Source organism: Neoarius graeffei, chromosome 8 (assembly GCF_027579695.1).
Source record: "Neoarius graeffei isolate fNeoGra1 chromosome 8, fNeoGra1.pri, whole genome shotgun sequence".
Taxonomy (NCBI): Eukaryota; Metazoa; Chordata; class Actinopteri; order Siluriformes; family Ariidae; genus Neoarius; species Neoarius graeffei.
This window is the reverse complement of record NC_083576.1, coordinates 68,652,329-68,665,367: the sequence shown is the minus strand read 5'-3', so window position 1 is coordinate 68,665,367 and position 13,039 is coordinate 68,652,329. Positions and strand designations below refer to the sequence as shown.

At 43.1% G+C, this 13,039-nt stretch overlaps 1 protein-coding gene across 2 annotated transcripts in view; it reads left to right on the top strand.

Annotated features, from left to right (window-relative positions):
* atp8a1 (ATPase phospholipid transporting 8A1) overlaps window positions 1-13,039 on the top strand; it is a 318,944-nt gene that overhangs the window by 182,134 nt on the left and 123,771 nt on the right. For both annotated transcript variants that reach the window (XM_060928098.1, XM_060928097.1), the window contains exons 17-21: window positions 4,742-4,824; window positions 6,970-7,019; window positions 7,170-7,239; window positions 8,129-8,213; window positions 9,376-9,515. In XM_060928098.1, coding sequence (XP_060784081.1) covers window positions 4,742-4,824; window positions 6,970-7,019; window positions 7,170-7,239; window positions 8,129-8,213; window positions 9,376-9,515 — 428 coding nt within the window. The remainder of the gene's footprint in view (window positions 1-4,741; window positions 4,825-6,969; window positions 7,020-7,169; window positions 7,240-8,128; window positions 8,214-9,375; window positions 9,516-13,039) is intronic.

Sequence of the window (13,039 nt, the reverse complement as noted above, 5' to 3'; positions counted from 1 at the left end):
CTCATGCCTTAAAGTAATGATGGATGTTGCTTCTTTTTACTTAGTTGAGTGGTTCTTGAGATATGGATTACTGCAGTTGTTGAATAGGGTTTGTAATACTCTTGAGGCTCGTGGGTAATGAGGAACTGGGAGACAGGCTCGTGACAACACAAGGTGCGTGTTCACTATTTTACTTTCGCTTTTTCAATGATCTCAACTAATTGCATGCACGCAGCACTGGGTTTCTGAGCGTGTGCGCTCGCGCTCTTTCTCTCGTTACTGGCTTCTTTGCAAGAACACGAGATGCACGCTAAAAAAGAAAAATCCGTCACGGGTGAAACTCCTCACCTTTCCTGCCAGTTCTATCTGACTCTTTGCACTCCACAGCTGATGCTCGATTACACTTCTGCTGCCCCAGGGCTATTTACTGTATTTTTATTATTTACTGGTCTGAAACGCATTAAGACGGCAAGAAATTGCACTAATTAACTTTTGACGAGGCACACCTGATGATAATAGGTGACTACCTCATGAAGCTGGTTAAGTTAATGCCAATAGCGTGCAAAGTGTCAAGGTAAACGGCGGATACTTTGAAAAATCTAAAAATACGCCACTTTTTGTTGGCTCAGCCTTTTAGCTATAGAGGCACCTGTCTGTATGTGTACGTTTCACCGAGTTTGAGTGCGTTTTAAGAATGTAATTGGCGTCCCAGCCTCAGGTAGCAATTCCATAGTCGTGGTGTGGTTCCACTGCGTCCTGACTGTAAGTGCCACGTTACATAACCTCAGTTTGTCGCTGAGCCGTCCAGGAAAGGAACAGGGTGGTTCTCCACTATAGTTGCAAATTGGTGTCACCTCACTTAAGTATTCTGAGACCAGGCCTTTAAATAAAATCAGGGTGTCTGTGTTCATATGCCTTCCTATTGATTATAAAAATTAATTGATATTAAATTTTATCCACTCAAATATAATAGTGTTGGTAGAATTTTTCATTGGAAGTACCCAAGGGGGTCCAAAATGCGTGTCTCATACATCCCAGAAGGAAAATAAACCCTTGCTGAAAAATATTTATTGGTGTTATTATTTTGTGTCACCCATTTAAATATGATCAATATTGTCCATGCAGCATGAAGAAAAGCACATTTTGAAAATATTTCCAATACTAGTCAGAAATTTTCCCGCCAAGAAATTGATTTTTGGTGTCCCAAGTAATTAAGTCAGTACACTAACACTACGTTCAGACTGCAACCTGAAACGACCCATATCCGATTTGTTGTGAAATCCGATTTTTTTGTTAGGCCGTTCACATTACCAATTATATGAGACTTGTATGCGATCTCCAATATGAACGGAAAACGACCCAAAAGTGTCCCGCATGCACAGATTGGCACGTAATAAGCACATCTACCTAATACGTAAACAAAAAAAAGTGCACTCTTCAAGTTTAATGATTTCTTTTTTTGTTTGTTTGTTTAATTATCTGGTTAGTGTTAGTGTGAGGTCTCGTATGTGGTTTCTGAACTGAAATGAAAACGTGTAGCCTGGTAACGAGGGTTGACTCCTAAATGTCTCTCTAATTTCTATACAAGTGCACTACACGTTACTAGGAAGTAATGGATTTTTAAACTCTATATAGTGCACTCGAGCTTCAGTAGGCAGTCATTTGGGATACGGCCGCTGTATTACCAAACTCTTAATTCAGGCTTAATAATTTGCACATATTTATTTCGTCATATTAATAAACTTTTTCTACATTTTTATAAATATTTATTTAGATTGTTTATAGCCAGCTGAATTCTGCAACTTCTCTCAGCGCTGGCTCAAGGTGCATAAACACCAGTGCAGTTTGCGATGGAGATGAGGCGAGACCTGGCGATGTGGTACAGGATGGTTTAAGTTATAAATCAGTTATAGAAACTGTTTTATTTAATCAGGCTAACAGATCAACATCCAGGTCCCTACCAAATCCACCATTAGCTTGATCAATTCTATAAAAGTCTATTTAAATTCTGAAAACTGTACAAATGTTGTTGTTTTTCACCAAAGAGGCGGGATTAGCCAACGCAGAATAGTGACGTTTGTCTCTTGTTGATGACGTGTAGGTCGCATGAATGTGACCTGTCCGGTCAGACTGCAGTCGCATGTGAAAATATCAGATATGCATTGGAATTAGGACCACATATCCAAGCGGCCTGGGTCGCATGTGAAAAAAATCAGATCTGTGTCGTTCAGATTGTCAATAACAAATCGGATACAGGTCGCATATGGGCAAAAAAATCGGATATGGGTCGTTTCAGGGTGCAGTCTGAACGTAGTCTGACAGTACTAACTAGAGACACCTGGGGAAAATGGACAGAACTATTCTAATGAGATGACTGCAGTGCATTGTGGGAATCCCACAAGTTCAAGGGAGGGAAACATCTCATCTCATCTGTAGCCGCTTTATCCTGTTCTACAGGGTCGCAGGCAAGCTGGAGCCTATCCCAGCTGACTATGGGCGAAAGGCGGGGTACACCCTGGACAAGTCGCCAGGTCATCACAGGGCTGACACATAGACACAGACAACCATTCACACTCACATTCACACCTACGCTCAATTTAGAGTCACCAGTTAACCTAACCTGCATGTCTTTGGACTGTGGGGGAAACCGAAGCACCCGGAGGAAACCCACGCGGACACGGGGAGAACATGCAAACTCCGCACAGAAAGGCCCTCGCCGGCCCCGGGGCTCGAACCCAGGACCTTCTTGCTGTGAGGCGACAGCGCTAACCACTACACCACCGTGCCGCCCTGGGAGGGAAACATTGAATTTCATATTGTGGTAGTTTTCCAGCATTGTTCAGGTTTGCATGGCAATTTTTAACAGAATTTATAATAGCAGTCAATACACTAACACTTCTAGAATGATGTAGGCCCAGCTTTGTCATGAAAACATGTTTGTGCCATGAATATGAGTTAGAAGACGTTTCAACTAGACTACAATGCACAGGCATCATATACACATCTGCACCCTGGTGACCAGATGATGAGCTATTTGTCCATACACTAACAGTCCATACACTAACACCGGGGTCAGTTTGTGTACTGACTATTGTGTTAGTGTATTGACCAATTTGATAGGATGACAGTTTGATGTCTCTCGATCCCTTTTGTCAACCTACTAGTATATAGGCCTATACCTAGTACATGTATCCTACCAGGATATCTTTAAAGGTTTTCTGATTAGGCCTAGTCAATTTCTGAGAGCGTCTGTGTACTGACTTAAAAATTTGAATTTGCCCCTCCCCCCCACTCACCTTTTACAAACTGTTAATTTTACTTCCAGCTTCCCCTACTTGCTACCTGGTTGAATGATTGATCTTTACTGTTCTGCTCAAATAATCAACTTCGTTGTCTTATTTTTGAACGTCAGTACACAAACATGCTGTCAGTACACAAACGCTGCACCCTTTTAATACATATATTTATTGTTCTATTGTGATAAATATACATTTTCAAATAGAATTATTTATAATAAGGCCCAGATTTGTAATTGGGGTCAATTACATTTTGATTTTGGTCAGAGATTATGGATTTATTAGGCATTTCAGAGACCTGTTTGTGTACTGACAGAGACGAGGGCAGCCTTGACCTTGAAATGACCTTGACCTTTGGCCTTGAATTTTGCCATATCGAGCAATAAGAAGATACTTTGATAAAACTCCAAAATTGGCTACCAGAATTCTGCCTTATGAACTTATCAGTTTGCTCAAGGTCCATATCCCAATTTGCAACTATAGTGGAGAACCACCCAACAGATTTTGCAACATCGGCTCGAATCCTGCCGTCGACGTATTTCTGAGCGGGTTTTTTTTTTTTTTTCTATTTATGTACCATATCTTCTATCTCCCAATCAGACAAAGGTTGAGCTCAGACCTGCACAGGTCTCTAGAGCTTTTTTTTTAAATGACATTCTGTATATATTCCGAATGTTATTTTTATAATTTTGATGTCTTTGGTATTGTTCTACAATGTAGAAAATGGTCAAAAATACAGAAAAACCTATGAACGAGTAGGCGTGTCCAATTTTTTGGACTGGTACTGTACTTTTGATTTCACACCACGTATAAATAACCGTACCTCATTAAGGAAGAAAAAGCCATTGACTGGGGATGCTAGTTGGGCTGAAAATGTCTCATCTCATTATCTCTAGCCGCTTTATCCTTCTACAGGGTCGCAGGCAAGCTGGAGCCTATCCCAGCTGACTACGGGTGAAAGGCGGGGTACACCCTGGACAAGTCGCCAGGTCATCACAGGGCTGACACATAGACACAGACAACCATTCACACTCACATTCACACCTACGGTCAATTTAGAGTCACCAGTTAACCTAACCTGCATGTCTTTGGACTGTGGGGGAAACCGGAGCACCCGGAGGAAACCCACGCGGACACGGGGAGAACATGCAAACTCCACACAGAAAGGCCCTCACCGGCCACGGGGCTCGAACCCCGACCTTCTTGCTGTGAGGCGACAGCGCTAACCACTACACCACCGTGCCGCCCGGCTGAAAATGTACTCCTCCAAAACCTTTTTTTTTTGGTGCTGATTCACTCACTTTGTCTCTACAACTGAATCACGCTAGAGTTTGCACCTCGCTCAGACGTTGCGATTGCGCAGTCTTTACCTGGCCAAACAATCTGGTGGAAACCTGTATATGTGAAAGCATCCTGATCCACTGCTCGTAACTGCTGTCCTGACCCTCCGTCTTTCCACATGACAGATGAAGGAGCCCTGGTCCGTGCAGCACGTAACCTCGGCTTCGTTTTCTCAGCCAGGACTCCGGACAGTGTCATCATCGAGGCGGTGAGTAGTGCATACGCAATTTCGTTTGGCGCGCACACTTGATTTTAAAGCTATTGTGTTGTACTAAAGGAACTGTCATCATAACGCACTCGTGCCTTTTCCACTCTTTATAATGGCACCAGTGAGGCGAGAAGAACGTTGTGTATTGTTTATTCAGTCCAATAGCTCTCTAGATACGAGACGTTAGCTCTTAATCTCCGGTATAGCGTAGTGCTGCTAAATTCTCAAATCAGAAAGTGTGGACTGATTTTCTACAACAGGAGCTCGACAGTAATTCTGGCTGTAATGTAAATGTTAGACTCGTATTAGTGTGCTAGCTTGAATACATTATCATTCCTTTAGTAACAGCTCATTTATAGGGACTTACATGGCAGACGCTGCATATAATCTAAGGCTAGTAAAAAAAAAAAGCAGGTTAAAAATCTATGGTATGATGTGATGTGCTTTCTGTTAGGAGATGATTAACATTTATAGAAGGCCTCAGGTGTCCTAAGCTGCTGCTGTGCTTTGGGACGGAGAATCAGTGCTGTGTGCTGAGGTACTTTGAGCAGCTGTTTAGTGTGAATGTGTCCAGTTAGTGCTGATTTGAGCTAAATTGCATTAACAGGGCAGAGACGCACTGTGTCCTGCTTCTGAGACGACGCGTTCAGGCTGCACGGCCATGTCCCTATAGAGCACCATCAGAATCCAGCTCTGTTTTTGAGTGATCATTTTTAGCATAACAAAAGGTTAGTTATTTATTAGATGCATTAATGGGCTCATTGAGCTTGATTATTAACGGGGTGTGTACATGTGCACGAGGCGACCATGACCCAGGGTCAGATTAATAATTCATTTCTCAGAAACTTTATTTAGACTGATGTTCAGACAGCCATAAGTACATCACTTACACTTTTTAATCAGAGGAAAGCCAGGAGCACTCGCTTATTCACTGGTTCGGCCCTTTTGTGGATGAATTAAGTGGTGTGTGTGTGTCTGTCTCTCGCGCACGCATGTATATGTTCTGTTTCTGTGTGTATCTCTGTCTGTCTCGTTCTGCTTCTCTATGTATCTCTGTCTTATGCTTTCTCTTGTTCTTGTTGTGTATCGCTCACTCTTGTATTGTGTCTCTCATGCTCTCTCACTCTCATTCTGTCTCTCTCTCATGCTTTCTCGTTGTTTGTGTATCTCTCACTCTCATTCTGTCTCTCTCACTCTCATTCTGTCTGTCTCATGCTCTCTCGCTGTTTGTGTATCTCTCTCTTGCTCTTTCGCTCACTGTCATTGTCTCTCATGCTCTTTTGCTCACTCTCATTCTGTCTGTCTCTCATGCTCTCTCGCTGTTTGTGTATCTCTCTCCCTCTCGCTCACTCTTGTATTGTCTCTCTCTCATGCTCTCTCGTTGTTTGTGTATCTCTCTCACTCTCATTGTCTGTCTCTCATGCTCTCACTGTTTGTATCTCTTTCTGTCTCTTGTTCTGTTTGTGTATCTCTCTCTGTCTCTCATGCTCTTGCTGTTTGTGTATCTCTTTCTCTCATTCTGTTTGTGTATCTTCTCTCTCTCCCTCTCATTCTGTCTGTCTCTCATGCTCTCACTGTTTGTGTATCTCTTTGTCTCTCATTCTGTCTCTCATGCTCTCTTCTGTTTCTCTGTGTATCTCTCTCTCGCTCATACGTGTGTGTGTGTGTGTGTGTGTGTGTGTGTGTGTGTGTGTGTATATATATATATATATATATATATATATATATATATATATATATATATATATATACATAAATAAAATATGCTCGGTTTCTGTGTATCTGTCTTTCTTGTTCTGCTTCTCTATGTATCTCCATCTTTCTTATGCTTTCTCTCACTCTTTTGTGTCTGTCTTATGTGCTCGGTCTCTTATGCTCTCTTGCTGTTTGTGTATCTCTCTTTGTGTCTCTCTCGTTATGTTTCTCTGTGGATCTCTCTCGCTCTCCCTCGTATTCTGTCTCTCTCATGCTCTCTCGCTCTGTGTATCTCTCCTTCTGTCTGTCTCTCTTCTGTTTCTGTCTGTCTCTCTCATGCTCTCTCTCTATGTATCTCTGTCTGTGTGGCTCACTGTTTCTCTCGTTCTGTATATCTCTGTATCTGTGTGCGTGTCTCATTCTCTTTCACTCTGTGTATCTCTCTCTCAGCTTGGTCGAGAAGAGAAATATGAACTACTGCACGTGTTGGAGTTTACAAGGTGTGTTTATGTTCTAATGTCTATTCTCATCATTTAAATCCACCACATCTGACTCATTCGTTTTATTCGCTACTTGCACTTTTCACGTTCAAGTACAGAGTTTCTCATTACGATAATGGCGGTGATGACGACTGTGATTTTCTTCCACAGTGCCAGGAAGAGGATGTCGGTCATCATGCGCACTCCATCCGGAAAGATCCGGCTATACTGTAAAGGAGCAGTGAGTGTCTATCACCATAGCAACAGAGTGTTGCCCAACGTTGGCGACCATGGCAGCGGCGGCATCGAATGCTTTTTTTTGTTTGTTTTTTCTTGTGGTGATTTGAGCTCGCACACAATAGCGGATCTGAAAAGCTTGCTGCTTTTCAAACAGGGAACCAAAAGGAAGGATTTTTCTGTTTGCTCGTACAGTGCGAGTGTATCTGATACAACGTGAATTTATTTATTTGGGGACTGAGGATCGGTTTATTATTCATGTTCTGCGACAGCATGGTAGAAGAACATAAAAGGTCTTGCCAAGTATTTCTCTCCAGATTTAGTTTGGCTTTAGCGTGGCCCTCAGGCGTTTTATTCCAGTACAGATATACATGGTGTTTTGTGTGGCACCAAAAAACGTTTGAAATGGAGTAAAATTACTAATGAAACCCAAACAAAGATCAGTGTACTGCATTGATGTGTTTTCCAATTGCTCTGACTCAGCAGTTACAGATGTGTCGTCTTCATCTTCGAATAATTCGTTACAGTATTCACTGATGCACAAATATCTAGCTTATCATTTCTTGATGCGTGAAGGCCTCAGACGTTTGCACAGGACTATATACGCACATTGAGACTTTAACCAGGCGATATCATAATGATGTTCTAACTGGGATCATCCTGATTGTGCTAGAAAGGCAAACTCCACCTCTGGAAGATGACGTGCACACCAGTTATAAAAGCAAGCATAAGAAAGGGAGCAGCTCTTGAGATTGTCGTTGATTTCTCTGAGGTTAAATATGAACTAAAAGCCCAGGTGTTTAATCCAGGACTGCGTTTATGGTGTGGAATAAAAGTGGAAGCTTACAACGTGGATATTCTCTCACATCTGACGCATTTTCTTTCTTTCACAGGACACGGTCATTTACGACCGCTTGGCTGATAACTCCAAGTATAAGGATATTACACTGAAACATCTGGAGCAGTTTGCTACAGAGGGTGAGAGCATGGACACGCACATGCATGGAACATAAATCCCTCCCCATTTTAATGGTGTAGGTTTGCAGCATTGCAGTCTTCTGATGCTAATCCAATGCGTGTTCTGCCCCCTGGTGGACGATTAGAATATTGCAGTGTGTGAGCAATTCCAGCGTTATGGACGTGACACTTGAACTCAAAATGGCAACAAATAACCCAGTGCATGTTTTATTGTCTCCCAGTATTTAAACAGGTGTTGCATATTTTAAGGCTGTACCATACTGGAGAAGTGATAGAACAAGAACAGTTCCCATAGTACATCTAGGGCATGCCAGAAAATGCCAATAAAAGATGCGTTATGGATGTGACAGAAAAAGTATCACTTTTCTTGGGTGACTGTACATTTTTATCAAACTCTGTGAAATTGTAAACCTAATGTCGAAATGGAGATATCCATTTGATAGAGGGGTCCAAGGTGAATATTAAAAAATCTTTGTTTAAAATATTTTGTATTTTATGCAGAGTTTTGGAAGGAAAAGTCAGCGTTATGGATGTGACGAAATTCCGTTATGGATGTGACGCGTCTGAAATAGACATGGCATATGTTTAGAAAGTCAGCGATTTAACCACCATAACCCTTTGAAAAACTCTCTAAATATCAGCTAAAACTATCAACGTTCTTAAATAATATTTAGGATGGCTATTGTTTTGCTGTTTTGTGGATTTTAGCATACATTTCTGTGGCTTGTGGCAATAATATAGACTTGTACATGATCGAAGTTATTCGTGTCATTAGCTAAAGTAGTGAAGGCGAAGGGAACAATGCTTGTAACAAATTGGTTCAACTTATTCACATCTGTAAAATACAGGCCTAGGTGATATCTCTGGGAGTGGTTTTGATGTATTACATGTTGCTTTATTTTTGTATGGTGAGGTTGACACTTACATGGAATTGCCCGTGTGTAAGATTCAATAGCAAGATTTGTCATCGAAGTATTGACTAAATAGTGCCTACATCCTGAACCTCGGAGCCAATTATTGCTCTTCAGGATTTTACAGTCAAACCACATGGAAGCATTTAGGCTGTGAGTAATACACACTAGTGAGTCAGTAATACAAGTTCAGCTGGGTTTGCCGTTCTGCACCAAATACTGTGTACCAATGGACGGTTTTGTTTCCCCAGGTTTGCGTACACTGTGTTTTGCCGTGGCAGACATATCCGAATCGTTATACCAGCAGTGGCAGGAAGTACATCATCGTGCCTGCACCTCTCTGCAGAACAGAGCACTCAAAATGGAGGAGAGCTACGAGCTCATTGAGAAGGTCAGTACTGTGTACTGTACACACGTTTTACGTTCTAATCCTGCCACTTTTAACAGGGTTTCCGCGGAGTCTTAAGTCTAAAATTTGATCATCCTAATTTAAGGCCTTAAGTCTAAAATACGAGCATATTTTGCATTGTAGGTCTTGAATGTAATTTTGTGAAGTCTTAAATCCTTACGTCCATTTTTTTGTTAAATGCGTTGGTGATATTCATAATTAGTCATATAGGCTAGGCCTACTTAGTATCAGTAGGCTACGCTGCAAACTACAAATGGGACACAGTGGAATCCGGCGTCTAGCCCGGTTGGCATGGTGATGCACAGGGCATGGCACGCGCGCATTTAGACAGTAGAGCCTAAAAGAAGCGAGGGAGATTGTCATGGTTTGTAGCAAAATGGGCAAATGCAAGTTTAACGACTGCTGGCTTGAACGCAATGATTTCGTAGACTGGTTAAAACGTGTACCAAACAATCCGTTTGAGGCGTACTGCACATTGTGCAAAAGAACACTCAAACTCAGCACCCTGGGTGTAAAGGCACCGGAATCGCATGTGAAAGCGGAGAAGCACCAGGCTGCCCATAAAAGTCTGCAACAGTTGCATGCCATCACTCAATTTTGTTCACCGTTGTCAGGTCCAAGCACATCTAGAGACGGTGCATCAGCGAACTCCGTGCGAACTGCAACGTTACAACACACAAACCATACAGAATCGAATGCCTCATCCTCAAGTGATTTGCGGGATGCAACTTAGTTCCTCATTAATGCAAGAGCGCACCCTAGGGATGTAATGAGTTCATTGGTGAATGATGATAAATTTTGTTATTTTGAAAGTAATTCAGGCTCTTCCAATTTTCTTTATTTTTTTGTGCGGCATAAGTCTTAAATTTAACCTGTCATGGTCTTAAAAAGGTCTTAAAAAGTCTTAAATTGAACTTGTTCAAGCCTGCAGAAACCCTGTTTTAAGGTTGCTTTCTTCTCTCGCTGATCAAAGCTGCCGAAGTGTTTCTGCTCCAGAAATAGATCTGGATTTGGGGAGGATTTATGGATGTCTGTCACAGATGTCACAGCATCTCTACTAATATAAGCACCTTTTCTATGTTAGGGATATTTATTATAACGAATGCAGATCAAACTCCGAATCTGTTGCACGGTGATCAAAATTAAACTCGTGCCAAGCACGTCGTGCTGCTTCGTTTCATAATGATATTGGGAATTAAGGGAAGTCATGGCCTAATGGGTAGAGAAACAGCTTTGGGACCAAAAGGTTGCTGGTTCGATTCCCCAGACTAGCAGGATTGACTTAAGTGCCCTTGAGCAAGGCACCTAACCCCCAACCGCTCTGGCAAGAGTGGTGGCATACCTTGTGTCTGATTAGCCAAAGAAAAACTGATGATGTGATCATCAGTTCGGGCATTGAACCCGACCAACTGAACTGACTGATATTGAAAAGATGCTTCAGTTTGACAGCTCTCAGGTCATGGCCTTGTGCTACCAGCATTTCCTGGTCACCTGACAGTTGTTTCATAGCAAAAGAAAGGGTTAAGGAAGCAGTGAAACATAGGTTTTCTGGTACTGCACATTCGAAAAATGAGAAATTAATTGTTGCCGTATGGCAGCACCATGCAGGAGAGGGTTAGAAAACTTCTAAAGCTGTCAAAAATTGGTCTGATAGTGCATGCAGTTTTAGTTTCTGATAGAAATGCGATACTTTTTCGAGCCTTGCTAATCCATGTTAATCGGTAAAAGTTTATTTATTTATTTATTTATTTATTTAGAAATGGCCTTCAAGAGAGGGTGGCACAGTGGTGTAGTGGTTAGCACGGTCGCCTCACAGCAAGAAGGTCCTGGGTTTGAGCTCAGCGGCCGGCGAGGGCCTTTCTGTGCGGAGTTTGCATGTTCTCCCCGTGTCTGCGTGGGTTTCCTCCGGGTGCTCCGGTTTCCCCCACAGTCCAAAGACATGCAGGTTAGGCTAATTGGTGGCTCTAAATTGATTGTAGGTGTGAATGGTTGTGTCTCTCTCTGTGTCAGCCTAGCGGTTGGCGTGTCCGCCTCTCGATCGGGAGATGGCGAGTTCTATTCATAGTCGGGTCATACCAAAGACCATCATAAAAATGGTACCTACCACCGTCTGGCAAGGCACACTGCAATACAGATGCGAGTGGGGAGTCAAACTCTTGCGGTTACCAGAGGACCAGCCCCCCACTGTAACCCTAGCTATGTAATAGGCGAGAGGCCGAGGGCTATGGAAACGGAGATCGGCGCCGCCCTATGCACCACATGGCATAGGAAGGACTTTGAGTTTTGATTTTAATGTGTCAGCCCTGTGATGACCTGGCGACTTGTCCAGGGTGTACCCTGCCTTTCGCCCGTAGTCAGCTGGGATAGGCTCCAGCTTGCCTGCGACCCTGTAGAACAGGATAAAGCGGCTAGAGATGATGGATGGATGGCCTTTAAGAGCACCCAGAAATGTTAACGTGGTCCAAGCAGATCTGTGACATCTGAGGGATATTTAGAAAGTGGAAACGTCCATCTCGCATCTCTGGCCAGCAGAGATTTTGGTACTGCATCCAAGATCTCATCTCATTATCTCTAGCCGCTTTATCCTGTTCTACAGGGTTGCAGGCAAGCTGGAGCCTATCCCAGCTGACTACGAGCGAAAGGCGGGGTACACCTTGGACAAGTCGCCAGGTCATCACAGGGCTGACACATAGACACAGACAACCATTCACGCTCACATTCACACCTACGGTCAATTTAGAGTCACCAGTTAACCTAACCTGCATGTCTTTGGACTGTGGGGGAAACCGGAGCACCCGGAGGAAACCCACGCGGACACTGGGAGAACATGCAAACTCCGCACAGAAAGGCCCTCGCCGGCCACGGGGCTCGAACCCGGACCTTCTCGCTGTGAGGCGACAGCGCTAACCACTACACCACCGTGCCGCCCTGCATCCAAGATGTTGATTGATTGTTGTAGCCAAAAGTGCATTCTCAGCACTGACTAACCCACTAAATGGTTTTGACTGATGTTAATTCAGTTTTTAATCACACCTTGCTGTGTAGCTACAGACACGTTATGTACTGTGACAGGTGATACAGCTGTGCTTTAAATAATCACTTCTCTGTGCGAACATGTCTAATGTAGCAAACAATTTTGGCTGCATGGTGGTGTAGTGGTTAGCACGGTCGCCTCACAGCAAGAAGGTTCTGGGTTCGAACCCAGCGGCTGGCGAGGGCCTTCCTGTGTGGAGTTTGCATGTTCTCCCCATGTCTGCGTGGGTTTCCCCCACAGTCCAAAGACATGCGGTTAGGTTAATATGGGACGGCCTGATTGCTCCCCGGGCGCTGTTAGCATGGCTGCTCTAGGTGTGTGTGTTTTTCACTGCTTCAGATTGGTTAAATGCAGAGAGGAAATTTCACAAGTGTGTGATGAATAAAGTTCTTTCTTTCTTTCTTTCTTTCTTTCTTTCTTTCTTTCTTTCTTTCTTTCTTTCAATTTGTCAGTGAAGCTAGTTCTTGTGAGG